The following is a 14,431-nucleotide window of genomic DNA, read 5'->3' as shown; positions in this document are numbered from 1 at the left end:
ACACCATCTATAGATGATCGACCTCTACGGAAGCCATTTATAAAATCTGGTAAGCCGACATTATTCTCCAGCAGCCATTCCAATCTTGCCAGCACCATGCGTTCCATCACCTTACCGATGCAACTGGCTAGGGCAATGGGTCTATAAGAAGACAACTCGTGTGAACACTTGCCTGGTTTCAGTAAGGCCACTATGCGGCTGCACTTCCAACTCTCTGGTACTGTCGCTGTTTCCCACGTAGAGTTGTAGAACGACAAGAGAGCCTGCCTTGCTTCCTGGCTGAGGTGATATAGAGCCGAATAAGTAATTCCGTCAGGCCCTGGTGCGGACGACCGTCGGGACGTAGAAATCGCAGCGTCGAGTTCGTGCATTGTGAATGGCAAGTCGAGGCGATCGTCGCTGGATGGCGGTGAGGCTAAACACGAAGGTGATATCGATGAGGAGGACATACCTACGAGTAAGTGGCAGTAATCTTCTGCAACCTCTACTTCAGGTCGACCTTGCTTTAGAGCCAAAGATCGGAAAGGGAACAACTGTTGAGTGGGCGTCTGTAGGCTTCGGACAGTTTGCCATATTCGAGACAGGGGTTTTCTGGGATCAAGAGAGCTACAAAATACCCTCCACCGTTGCCTATCGAGCTTATCGAGGTGTCGCAATACATGTCGTTGTGCTTGGCGTGCTGTAGATAGGCCAGCTGGTGATTTCGTCCTCCTATATTTCCTCTCTGCCCGGCGACGAATTGCACGAAGGTATTCATATTGTGCGTCAAGTTGTGATCTTGGTAGCGACACATTCACAAGTTTCGTATGCGTTGTTAAGGCTGATGCAATTAGGCTTTCTATTTCAGATATAGATTGAATGTTTCCGCACTCAGCATTTACAGAAGCTTGGAATCCTGGCCAGTCTACGCTTTTCACAGACCGGGGAGACGAACGATGGAAACCTTTAAGCTGTATATATGTCAGAGTTCCCTCTAGTGTATATTAGGAAACTGTATGCCTCAGAGGTCATCTCCGACAACGGAAAAGCATTTATCTTCAACGAGGTGAAGCAGTCCTATGCATCAAGGGGCATACAGGCTGCAACCTTATCAGCGCACCACCCTGCAACAAACGGTCAGGCAGGACGCAATGTTCAACGCGCTGACGCACTGCAGCGGACGCGAGCAATCGTGCGCGTGGGCCAGCCACATGTTTCCGAAGGGTTCCTCAGCGATATTAATTTCATTACTCACTTCTTGGATGTTTCTGCATTTATATTACTTTAGACCTTGTTCGTTTATCCCAGCCCGGTTTTGAGCATTACCTACCTTGTTATATATATTGGTCTATATTGACCATTTGATTTTGAGCGTGGCCACGTCGCATGTGATCTGTAAACGGACGTCACCGCATTTGAAACATCCGGCATGGGCTGCAACTCCCTCACGTCTTCGCATAACATTGATTCCCATAATGTGCGAGACCTGCCTTTCGTTTCTTTATTCACACTTCAGTTGCGCCTTCTGTACGCAAAAGCGCCTGGTGCCGGTCCTATTGGTGCACAGCTTGGAAAATCGACGATCGCAGCTTTCTAAGACACGCCCACAAGAGAATAGTCGTCACTACTTACTACTCTTCTTGCGTAGGTGTCTTTGAAGGCTAGGATCGTCGATTTCACACTCTTTACGCGGTAGATCACGTGAGTTTTAGCGATCGTCATGTATGGCGGACGCCGATGGCACTTGGTTTCACAAAGACACTTTCGCTGTGAAAACTTACTACGATCTCGCTGCTCGAAGAGCTCACTTCTTTCATACTCTGAGTATCAGCAAATTCAAGTTCGGGTAACTTGCCCCTGATCAAACAATGCAAACATATCCGGATAGTTGGTGAAAAAAATAACACTTTATTGCATCTGGTGCGTCGTTTCACGCCGAATGGCTGGAAAAGGCAGCAGGTGTGCAGAATGCACTCGTTGATTTGTGGCACACGCAAAACAACAAAAAGTCTCCATTTGTAGGTGACTTCGAAGAAATGGAATGTTATAACGCAACCGTGGAGAGTGTAGGGAGGTGGTGCCTAGGTGCAAAAAGGTGTCACCGGAGAAAGAAAGTTATTAATTCACGCGTGAATTTATCATGTTTTAAGGTGAAGGCTTCTGAAGCCTCACCAAAACAAAAATTCACCGGCTTCGGCCTCCACCGTTGGCGGCGTCAATACGAGTAATGGAAAAAATCACGTGATCATGACATACGACATGATTGTGACATGACGTATCACCAAAATTATTTATTTTTACGATGTCATCGTAACGTCACAAGATGACGTCATCACATGACATATCGTATAGCGTGGTCAAGGGTGGACTCATCATGGAGGCAGCATAAAACCAGGTGAGGCGCCTGGTTTTATACAGCGGAAAACTACATTAAGTGTAGAAAACTTTAGGGTGACGCAGCAGGGTCAATGCAATCGACCGAGAAGAAAAGATTGCTTTCGCCTTCCAGTGTCAGAGCTTAAAGGACCCTGTGAATTTTTATATTAAAAAAATATCAATCGAAGTACGTACGACAGGAGACAGGATATGGTTGTACCCGAGAGCAACCTCCAACTTTCAGCTCTACGCACTTCACGAAAAAATGCAGAAATCTGCACACACTGTGTTTCGTATTTGTATGCCGCTGTAGTGACACTTTCACAAGGAAACATCATCATGCACCCCTTAGCAGCTCGAAGTTGCAGACTAAATTCTTTTTTTTTTGTTTTTTTGAAGGATTGTCTGTTAACGTAAAATTCACCTCGCGAAACGTTCCGTATGCCATTCCAGTTATTCCATATGTTTACATACGGAGCCTGTAAGTTTTCCACATATATTTTCTTGGGAAATCAAGGAATTTTTTCAATTAGTTTTTTTTTCAATTATGCGGCAAGCTTCAGTGGGGATCAATGCTGGATGAATGGACAGTGAAAGTTAATTGCACTAGTACATTTGTGAGATATGTTTACCTTTATATCATAACACATAAATATACCCGAGTAACTCTAAATATGAAAAGCACGACAAAGTATAAATTTAACTGCGTAATGAACCAGTACCAACATTGAAATTAATCTTCGCGGATGTCCCAGGACACAGGTGCGTTTCCTTCCCCCTCTCTCTCTCTCTCTGAGCAGGAAAAGTCCGAGCAGAAAAATGGAGACCCGAGCAGAAAAAAATTGAACCTGCGGCGAAGCGTTCACCATTACAGCATCACTGCGGCTGTTTTACAGCCTATAGAGCCGTGTCATAGGGATGATCTCTCCTCATTCCATGCGTACTTTGGAAACGTTGCATTCGGTATGTCTCCAGCATTTTGTGAATGACCACTTCTGTTCAATGGAGAGTCTACAGAACAACTAAAGCGAGCACACCAATGAAGGATCGCGATAATGACAACGTTTCAAAGACATGTTCTGCTAAAGTGCAAAGTGATTCATGAGTGATTGTCGGGAAAAGGTAGAGGCATTGAGGGGACGTAGGAAAGATGCTAAAAAGTGTACATTAAATTTTAATTAAATGTTATTTGAGCATAACTTATAGCCTTATTTCAGAATCTTAACCGGATGTGAAGCGTAGACTGGACGTACGTTAATCGTAAATCCGGAGTAGAAAATTAACAATGCTTGGTGGTGTGCGTGAAACCGGTAGTATGACACAGAAGTGAAGACCGGAAATTGGGACCGGAAGTGAAATTGAGAGCAGATTATAGTTCCTCGAAGTGGCACCTGCGAAAGCCTCATAACGATACCCAAGCATGACCGCGAAGAAAGTGTAAAGTGACGCCAAGGGGGAGAGGAACGCCTTGAAGTGACGCTAACGGAAGTCCTAAAAAAAATGCAGAACAATCTGCTAAGCTAGAAAGGTGCCCCGGTGCAATGCTCGGTCAGCTATCTCGCATTCAATGCTACAATACATATTTTTACAAATGTGATAACTAACCATGCATTGCGCTGAAGGTCGTCCAGCTTGTGAAAAAGTACAGCAACGGTGACCTATAAGCGTCGAGCCATAGCTTTACAACTTCACGCTTCACTTTAAAAATAGCGACGTCCGTAAATCTGTCAGGCTCCTGTGTAACTGTGAAGCGTCATGACAAAAATAACATATCTCGATTAAAAATGTGGCTATATGTATGTTTATCTGTACCCTGCGAATGCAGCTCGCAATTAACGATAGCTACGAGAGCGCTTCACATAAGACAGCGCTGTGTGTCGTATAGGAACTGCAGGAGCGACAAGCTACAGCAATCACGCACAGTGCAATGCTGAAGATTTCGATACAGCGCATACCGTGTACGTCGTATTTCTACAACATACTGCGGAGCTGCCAACAATGCGACACCGGCCACTTCCCAACGGCGACGCAACATGCACCACAGCATGCATAATGAAAACTAGAAAGTGCTCTCGCGCGCTTGGCCAACACCATAACTTGGACCCGTATATTCACACTCTGCATGCACTTAAAGAGAGTAACGGTGCATGTTCTTCACGTACTTTAGCAGATGGTTCGGATTCGTCTTGGTTGTGTAATTATAGTCCATGTAATTATTGGCCGTGCAATCGGAACTAAAAGCCAATATTTCATGGTGTGCTGTTGATGTAACATTTTCTATTCTTTCTTTTTCGTTCTTTATGTTCTTTCTCCTCCTCTCCACTCTGAAATAGGCTAGACAGGTGACACGTCCCGCAGATACATTCTCCCCTTGGGAACACGAAGATATTCATGCCGAGGCAATGCCAAGGAGTGGGAAGCCTGCAGAGCCATAGGTGCAACGACTTTCGATTAAGCGGTTTACAAGTTGCACACGTGGCCACAACCTGCGGAAACATTCAACGATATTGTAAGACAAACATGGATTCGGTACGACGTATGCGAGCTTGTTTTAACATTAGTGCACAAATGCCCCTGGATAGATGACGTGCACATCTTGATTACGCATGCTGCACATAAACATGGTCGCCATCGTTTCTTGCAATTGCGGAGGATTATTCATGCTGAAGCCACAGTGCACTTTAAACCAAAACGACCCAAATATTAGCGATCTGAGCATAAACGCAGCGGCGCAAGAGTTCCGTGACCGTAGGAAAACACAACATCAAAATAGTCGATGCGGAATGTTAGACAGATTGACAGATGTAAAAGGCATGCTATTGGCTTACGCAAGGCTTTGTACCTCTGTCTATATTCGTACCTATAGACACGGTTAAACAGGTTAGAAAATAAACGCACTCAATGAGTGCACGCAAGTTAATCACACAACCATTGAACGCTTGACATACGCGTACGACAGCCACTCAGTTGAGCGCAGCTCCACTGGAAGGAGTTACGCCTGACACATCTTCGATTCCCAACACAGTCGAAACACGATGTACTAAGTCCATGTGGGCAAGACAAAACGTATGAACTCAGACGAATCATGCCGCATATTTGCGAATGGTCGACACGTCGAAGTTGTCATCGGCGAAGTATACGGAGTAGTCTTCCTCCTTTTTTGATTGCGCGGTTAGCGCCTCAAGAGAGTTGGCGCATGGCGACGAGGTTCATAGTGCGCAGGGTTTCAGCTCCCGAAAGGAGTAGCAACTGAGCGAAACCTGACTCGTTTTAGTTCACAGTTTCTCAAAGTGATTTCAGCTACGCAGTACCTGCCATTGTCACCATCTTCGCAGGCGCTGTCTCTTCCCTTCCGCAACCGTCGACTCCTGTAGACGACGACTTTCCCTTCTTGTACGAGCCGACAGAAAGAAGCTCGAAGTCCTCCACGAAGTACATGGCGTCCAGAGCTCGTGCCCACTCGCCTTCGCGGTGCTTGAGCATAGAATCGCTCGCTTTGCGAATGCTGCCATCCTTCAGATGACGCCGGAACATCTCTCCCCACTCGCGTTCGTGCTTTTTCACCTCTTCCGGTACGAACTCGACGCACTTCCACATCCGGTCTTCCGGCGGCGGGTTCAGACAGCAGACGACCCGCACGGCATAGAACGCATTGGCCCTCGTCATCAGGTTCGAGAACTGCCTCTGGTCAATGACGCGGCACCATGGCCACGTATGCTGCTGCTGCTGCGCTGTAAGCTTGCCAAAAGTTTTGCCGGCGTTCTTCTTCGCAGCCAGGGACTTCTGGTGCTTGAGAAACTCCTCGACGCGTTCACATGATTCGCGAGTGACGTCCGAGTTGAGGAATCTTAGGATGGCGGCAGGGTTAAGCTTGGTTTTCTCCTGGAGGGCTCGCAGCAGGGACACTGTTCCGAGTCCTGTTCCGATCGTGTGATTCAGGTACCCTTCCTTGAGGAAGCGCATGTCGAGCTCGGGAAACTTACCGTTCCCAGCTTCCTTGAAGTAGAGGTACTGGCAGACGGCGAGCACGCTGATATGAGTCTGAAGCTGCGAGCCTCGGGTCAGCTGCTCGTGGAGGACTTCCAGGAAGCGGCGGTTTGGGACGGGAACCACGCCTTTGAAGGAAGCGGATGGCACGACGGTCGAGAGTACTCCGCCAACCCTGTCTCGGAAGTACGACTCCACCTGAGTCCTCGTCTTGAAGGATACCAGGGACAGCATCAGGGAACAGAAGCCGATGATCATGCCGGCTTCGTCCAAAGCTTCACGGTTCTCCTTGCTGGTTTCCAATAGCTTAGACAGGTATATCAAGAACTTGAGTGCGCTGGGAGCCGCGAACGACGGCTGCCGAATGACGGCGCCGCGTTCTCTTGGAAGTGGAGCGCTCGTGGTCTCCATCAAGCTCCTGCGCAACTTGACGCCTCCCACGCTGCTCTTTCGGCGTTCTATGAGGCTCGAAGGACGCCACTTGAAGAAGCTGAACTTGTTGTGAACGGCGTTGTTTGAAGCGCTGTTCTTCGCTCCACGGCGCAATTCCACCGACGACGTGTCGTCAGCCGGCACGTTCTCCTTCTCTTCGCTCTTCGAAGACACCTTGACGACTTTGCTAGATGTCGACTGCGAGGTCACCAGCCTCTTGGCGTCGTCCTGGTGGGCCGGGCCAGCCGCGACCTCAAGCGAGGAAGTCTTGGATACCTTCTCGTCGTCTCGGACATCACTCGTTACGTTCTTTGCGCCTTCGGGCTTCTTTTTTGCGGGCGTAGCATCCTTTTCATCGGTGTTTGTCGAGTTAGTTGTTACGGTGTTCGTCTTGTCTTTATCGGCTTGTTTCTTGTCTTCGACTTTAGTTTTAGTTGACGTCGTGGTGTCTGTGTCTTGAGCCCTTCCCTGTGACTGAGTGTCTTTGGAAGTCGTGTCCTTCTGCTCGTCGGCAGAGTCATTCTTATCCTTCGCAGCAACACGAACATCCTTCACGCCCGCCTCACCTGGAGGTAAAAGAGGGAATTGCGTGACTATAGAGCACCAGTATAGTAGCCAACAACCACTAGTTTACAATACAAATAAGTGCGCTTCTCACAAGAGAACCTAATTACAAAGAAGATTCTGAGTAATTCTAGAGCTGTAGAAACATTATGACTACGGCTGTTGTGCAAGGTATAGAGTGATGACCAATAGCCAGGAGCCGAATTTTAAGCGTAAAAGTTTGTGATACATTGCTAAAGCTACCAAATTCATTAGAAAGAAAAATGGTAGGTAACTCAGTCGCCGGAGCGATGCACAATCAATGTGACGTTGCTGTTATAATAGATAAGAGTCAACATTTATCCACACTGGGTAATGTCATCGAGCATTTGCTCAACATTAGCAAACTGAGCGTGACCGGTTATATCGACTGCGAAAGAAGTAAATATGGTTTTCGCCTTCGAGTCATCAAAGGTAAATACGTATGGGACGGTGTGATTTCTTCTCTATTCTTGTTACTCTTTCTTTAGCGCCATTCAATAAGTCAGCGTGGTCTATATTTAAGTGCCCAGCCTTGGCAAGAATTAAGCTGTCTCGCCACATAAAAGTGACTGGGTCCTTTTCCTAAGATGACCCCAAAGCGAAACCCATGTTTTTCATCTGAGTCGATTGTATCGACTCTGCTGCCAAAACCTTGCTGCACCTACTGCGGTTCAGCACTGACTCCAAAATCGACCAGCCACGGCGGTCTAGTGGCTATGGTGCTCCACTGTTGACGCGCAAGTCACGGTATCGACGGCGGTCGCATTTTCAATGGAGGCGAATATACTTGAAGCCCGTTTGCTTAAATTTAGGCGTGCTGGAGTCTGGAAGATACAAAGCTGCGCAAAAAAAATCTGCACTTCCGACGTGCACTTCCTCTGAGATCGGCTCACTTTTGACCGAGTGAACATGACGTGCGATGACGTCATACGTATGACTGAGTAATACTTGTTGTACGAGTTTGTCCACGTCAAACGAATACGGTAGGAAAAAAAAAGATCAAACATTTCTGCTTCTTGACAACAATCGGAAAGGTTCGCCCTTTGTCCCTTCACTTGTCTCGCATATTTTACGTGCTACGTCATTATCTTGTTGCTTCCTTTTCGCGCGTCTTCGTTTCTTTGTTTGCGCTGACACGTATCCCTTCGTCATCATATGACGTCGCGTACGTAACCATGGTGATGTCACGACGACGTCACAAATTTCTAGAGACGTTCAATTTCATGACGTCATATGGTAACGTCACTGCATGATAACTTTTGTTTTTGGTAAACTCGTGTTGACACCGCCGCCATCGACCGTGACCTCTCGCGTTCCATGAGCACATCTATTCGCGTATTCGCGCACCTAGTTTCAATTACCGCCGATGCATTGTTGACGTTAATATCATCGTTCGCGTATATCTGTATGTCATTATTTAAAATTTTGTAACGCACTAAGCCTTGCTACCGTTGTCCCCAATATTTATGTTTACAGTCACGCTACACGAGGTGAATTCAGTTTACACTTCGATACCTCCTCCTGTATATGCCTGTTTTGTAGAGTGTATTGTGAAAAAATAAACTTGATTGATTGATTGATTCATTGATTGATTGATTGATTGATTGATTGATTGATTGATTGATTGATTGATTGATTGATTGATTGATAAAGAAACCACGAGAAACCTGTGGAGACGACGATCTTCGGAGGAGTGGCGCCTGCTGCAGGCTTGTTGCCTCGGTCGGCTACCTGTGGGCTCGCACCTCCGAGCACGATGTCGACGAACAGGGGCACCGCGGGGTTCGAGGGCGAGGGCGTGGCCACGATGCAGTTGAGCACGAGCCGGTCCAGGGACGCCCCGACGCAGGCCTCGCCTCCGAAGTAGCTCACCCACGACTCGTACAGGTAGCGTCGCGTCACGTCGTCCGGGAAGTGGAAGGTCAGATCGCGGGCCTGCCGCTTCAGCAGCTCGTCGGTCCAGGTGCGGAGGCCCTGCGCCAAGAGGAGCGTCGAGCTGTGGTGCCTCGTCTCGGCAATCGACAATAATAATGGGTGGAGTTTTACGGCCCGAAACCACCTTATGATTATGAGGGACGCCGTAGTGGAGCAACCCGGAAATTTTGACCAACTTAATGACATCTCAAGACACATGAACGAGCCGACCCGCAGGTCGCGGGATCAAATCCCGGCTGTGGCGGCTGCAATTCCGATGTGGGCGGAAATGTTGTAGGCCCGTGTACTCAGATTCGGGTGAACATTAAAGAACCCCAGGTGGTCGAAATTTCCGGAGCCCTCCACTACGGCGTCTCTCATAATCATATGGTGGTTTTGGGACGTTAAACCCCCCAAATCAATCAATCAGACACATGAACGATTAAGTATGTACTTTAGAAACACAACAGTGACTAATTAACGGAATCTCGTTAACGAAGAAGTTAGAAGTAGAGCATACTGGGAGGAATATGTACTATATGTGCAACCCGTGACGACGTTCCTCTTTATTATTATTATTATTATTATTATTATTATTATTATTATTATTATTATTATTATTATTATTATTATTATTATTATTATTATTATTATTATTATTATTATTCGTGATATTTGGGACACCCTGCTTTGATAACTGTTAGGGTTCAGCGTACAAAAACCACCATACGATTATGATAGACGCAGTAGGCCTTTGAAAATTTCGACCACCTGTGGTTTTTTAACGTGCACTTAAATCTAAGCCCACTGGTCTCAAGCATTTTCGCCTCTAACGGCCCCGACGAGCGCGATTTGATCTCATGTCATGCGGGTCAGAGCACCATAAGCACTAGACCACAGTAACGTGTTTGGCACACCCTATATATACTATAGCAGAGGTCTATGCATAGTGACACTTCAATTGTCAGAGGGGCAGAAAAGCGGCTGGCAGCGAACGCAACGCGTCACGTCCCAAATCACGTGGAATCTCGCGAAGGCCTTTGTTATCTTCGAAAGGTGTTCTTCGAGAGCACCTTTATAGGATTACCCGACTCCCCTATTTCACCGCCATTGCTGAGACATACGGAGCTTAGACCCAAGCACGATCTTCCATCCAGACATAGGGTTTTATTCTGTTGAGACATACCTTTATCTCTGAAAGCTCATACCCACCACGTGGAATTAAGAGATGAAGAACTTATAGTTCAATCAATATAAGTTAAAATAAAATGAACTGAAATAACAATCATGAAAAGAAGTGCTGTGACAAGTGCTATCACGTGCGTTATTAAGAAAACAAAGACAATTGAGTTGATAAAATCATATTGAATAAAATGTTTAGATGGAAAAAGTGCCGTAGAAGTAAACAGACCACTCAATTATGAATTGATTAGAAAATTGTGGACTCAGAAACAGCCTTTCGGCTGAATCCGAGATGCCAGACTATTAAAGTTTATAAGAGCCATTCATTCATTCATTCATTCATTCATCTACGACGTACAAGCGATGAGCTCGATTAAAAACGGCTCTTTTGGCATTTTCTGAAATGCATCCTTATAGCACTTACGTTGTGCGTCTATTTTATTGTCAGGGTAACTTATATAAGCCTCTGTCTAAGTATTTAAATTGTCTAAGTATTTAAATCGGCAAACTTTTTGTTTGTAAAAAGCTATATATTTTTTTCTATCTTTAGAACACATTCATGAATAGAACAATGCCACGAAAAACGAAGTCCCGAAAAGAATTTTCTACCATAGTATATATGTTGGACTACCCGGCTTTAACGAAGCCTACCTTCTCATATTTTGTTCGTACATCAATAATAAAAGAAATTTCCCTTTAATGTGAGCGTTATCATCCATCTATATACCGTGACACTCTAAATGTTACTTGCACTAAATCTGACCATTCAAGTACAAACCTATAAGGGCTGTTTCAACAAATGCGCCCGATTATCGTCAAAAGTAAGCGAAATGAGATACTTGCTCACTGCCTGTATAATTACTTTTTTTCAGAGCGACAGACTTGTGAAGATTACTATACACAGTCATTATATTATTAATTGTAGAAACTGAAGTAAATAACTTTTTATTTAGGTGAGGTGCGTAGCGGGGTGAAATAGTAGAATTCGAGTACTTCTTGCAAAAAGTCCTTGCCGCTTTCCAAAAAGTGGGCTCTCAGTAATGAATACAGAGTGCTGAAATTAATTCACCGGCTAAACCGAAACGGAGCGTCGTTGAGCGCAAATGGCAGACGGCCAGAATGACATCACTTTTTCCTAAAGTGATATAGTTCTTTTGCATTTGTAGACTGGGGATGGTTTGCGTGCTTAATCACATGACCGAGATTTGGGCTCATCGGCGACAGCGGTGGCCTGCCGTAACGGAATAGGGAAAAATACATCTGACGGAATAAGCTAGTCACCAAAAATTACTCCCGGTTACATAAAGCAGAGACCCACATAAACATTTTTTTGCAAAATTACAGCGTCGCACTTTTAACCCCGTGGACTCCGAGAGAGAGAGAAACAACATTTATTAAGAGTCCGGCGATGATAATTCGGGGCGGGCTCTGAACCGCGGCCTAGGCATCGGCCGCAAGCCCTTGGGCTTGGGCGGCTTCCTCAACTCGCTGGAAGGCCCATTGTTGCTGTTCTAATGCGGAGCTGAGCAGAGCCGCCTCCCAGCGCGCCCTGCGGTTCGTGACTGCCTCCTCGTTTGTACCGCTGACTGCGTCATTGACACTCGAGCACTCCCATAACATATGCCCCAGGGTTGCCCGGGAATCGCATGCTTTGCATTTATCAGTGAAATAGAGGTCAGGGTAACAGAGGCGAAAGATCCCTGAATTTGGTAAAGTGTCTGTTTGGAGTTGCCTCCATGCAACTGACTGCTTCTTAGTTAATTTGCTGATGTGGTAATGGGTATTTACGCCTAGCGAGCTTGTAGTGCTGCGTAATCTCACTGTAGCTAGTCGTACGTTCCTCCCACACTTGTCCGCGTGTGTCCTCGGTAGAGGCGGCATGCGCAGCTGCTCGGTTCGTGAGCTCTCGAGCCGCCGCGTCTGCAGCCTCGTTGCCGGCCAGGGCGAATTGGTAGAAGCGCACAACATAGCCCAATTCGAACGACTTTCAAAAACGAAAATGGGCAGGTACATCCTCGAACAAGTAGGCATAGGTTATCATACGCAACACGGAGAAAAGGCAGACGTGCCTGCGAGGGTGAGGCACAGAATAGTGGTCCCTCCGTTACCGAGAAATATGCACTCGGAGTATCGCGCATGGCAGGAGAAACGGACGGGCGCAGGATTTGCGGAGGAAATTCGGCAAGTGCAAAGAAGCGGTTTTTCGTTGACGCGGCTCGTTACACGCTTAAGCGCGGCTTTGTGGCTCATGCGGTGGTCGATCACGAAGGCAAGACGAGCGTTACGGTTAAAACTCAGCACGCAGAGACGGCCGAGGAGGTGGCCATCTCTGAGGCCGAAATAGCGATCAGTGACTCGCGTGAGGCGATACGAAACTATGCTAACGGTCGGTCCCGGGAGGCGCTGCGAATATTGACGATCAACGCGGAAAGAATACGAAACTAAAATGATACATTTGTGATATGGACTCCCAGAGTGTTTAATATTTTGCAATGGGGCCACATGTATTCACAACGGTTGGGAAGTGCCACGCTTCATCGTGCGATGCTTTCATTTTACCAGAATGCTCCAGCGTGTATCTGCTGCATACAGCCGGACGCCGTTTTTGATAACTACCTTTCTTTCGTGTTGACAGATTTTTTTATATATTTCCCATTCAGTTGTGGCAGGGCGCCGTTGCTGCAACCGAGAGATGGGGCCACGTGCGGTAGTTCCCGAATTCAGGGAATGCGCAAGCGCAGCATGCACGCACCCGAAGCCAACGTTTCTAGAACTAACTACACTTAGTCTAGAAACGTTGCCTGAATTAGCGACGTGCACCCATAAGTGGCGCTGCCAGGAGGCGGCAACTTAAGCCCGTGCGCCCCCCCCCCCCCCCGCCCCAAAAAATGTTTTTTTCGCCATTTCACACAAGGTGGGTGCAAAATAGCCATTTCTGTCACTGCCCCTCCCCGCTCTTTCCATATCAAAAAGGTGCAAAAAAATATTCTGCCTGAGCTCCTGCCATACACTTTCTGATTCCGGATGTCTGAACTGTGCGGCAGTTGCGATGGTCTGCGTTTCGGTTTCCCCGCCGGAATAGTTCGTATTTCATCGCTCTGCAAAAACTATCAGCCATCGCCTTTTTATAAATCTCAAAACAGCAATGGTCTTTTTGCAGGAAATGCGCCAGCCGTCCCATTTGACCTGACCACCTGTCTCCAATAATAATAATAATAATAATAATAATAATAATAATAATAATAATAATAATAATAATAATAATAATAATAATAATAATAATAATAATAATAATAATAATAATAATAATAATAATAATAATAATAATAATGATGATGATGATGATGATAATGATGATAATGATAATGATAATGATGATAATAATTATGATAATAATAATAATAATGATAATATAATGATAATAATAATAATATAATGATAATAATAATGATGATGATGATAACCACCTGAGGCAGGCGACGCAGCACGTCGGCCTGTTGCGATCGCAGCTCGGCGTAGGCTCCAGACGCCATGGTGGACACTCCGTTCGCTGGATTTCGGCTGAAACCCGCGGAAGATACCTGCGTGGTACAGAGGACGCGGCCACCTGTAAAACTAATCGGTACTGCAAAAAAAGAAAAAGAGAGACAACGATACGTAGAAAAGTCCCAAAATCAGGTGAACGAGTACTGAGTAAACTATACACCAAACTTAGTCCGCCTCCTCGGCGTATCAGTGGCCATATAGGGTGTTCGGCTGCTGACCAGAAAGTCGCGGGTTCGATCCCCGCCGCGGTGGTCGCACTTTATAGGTGGAGGCAAAGTGGTCTATAGAGGCCCGTGTACTGCGCACAATGGCAGTGCACGTTAAAGAACACCAGCCTTCCACTACAAAGGCATGCCTCGTGATCATATCGCGCTGTCTGGACGGGAAGCAAAATATATTACGATTACTATCATTACACTAAACTCGATTC

The 14,431-nt window shown here is 46.3% G+C and overlaps 2 protein-coding genes across 5 annotated transcripts in view; one reads left to right on the top strand and one right to left on the bottom strand.

Annotated features, from left to right (window-relative positions):
* LOC119180124 (TOM1-like protein 2) overlaps window positions 1-14,431 on the top strand; it is a 97,304-nt gene that overhangs the window by 23,232 nt on the left and 59,641 nt on the right. The window lies entirely within an intron of this gene.
* LOC119180388 (uncharacterized) overlaps window positions 1,865-14,431 on the bottom strand; it is a 29,002-nt gene continuing 16,435 nt past the window's right edge. Inside the window, exons 2-4 of one of the 2 annotated variants that reach the window (XM_075868486.1) lie at window positions 13,923-14,080; window positions 9,027-9,333; window positions 1,865-7,340 (exon numbers count right to left, since the gene is read on the bottom strand). In XM_075868486.1, coding sequence (XP_075724601.1) covers window positions 5,656-7,340; window positions 9,027-9,333; window positions 13,923-13,988 — 2,058 coding nt within the window. In that variant the 5' untranslated portion in view covers window positions 13,989-14,080 and the 3' untranslated portion in view covers window positions 1,865-5,655. The remainder of the gene's footprint in view (window positions 7,341-9,026; window positions 9,334-13,922; window positions 14,081-14,431) is intronic. The other variant, XM_037431579.2, reaches the window with a different exon arrangement.

The sequence above is a fragment of the Rhipicephalus microplus genome, chromosome 7, assembly GCF_043290135.1.
Source record: "Rhipicephalus microplus isolate Deutch F79 chromosome 7, USDA_Rmic, whole genome shotgun sequence".
NCBI classification, from domain to species: Eukaryota; Metazoa; Arthropoda; class Arachnida; order Ixodida; family Ixodidae; genus Rhipicephalus; species Rhipicephalus microplus.
This window is presented reverse-complemented; position numbering and strand designations above follow the sequence as displayed.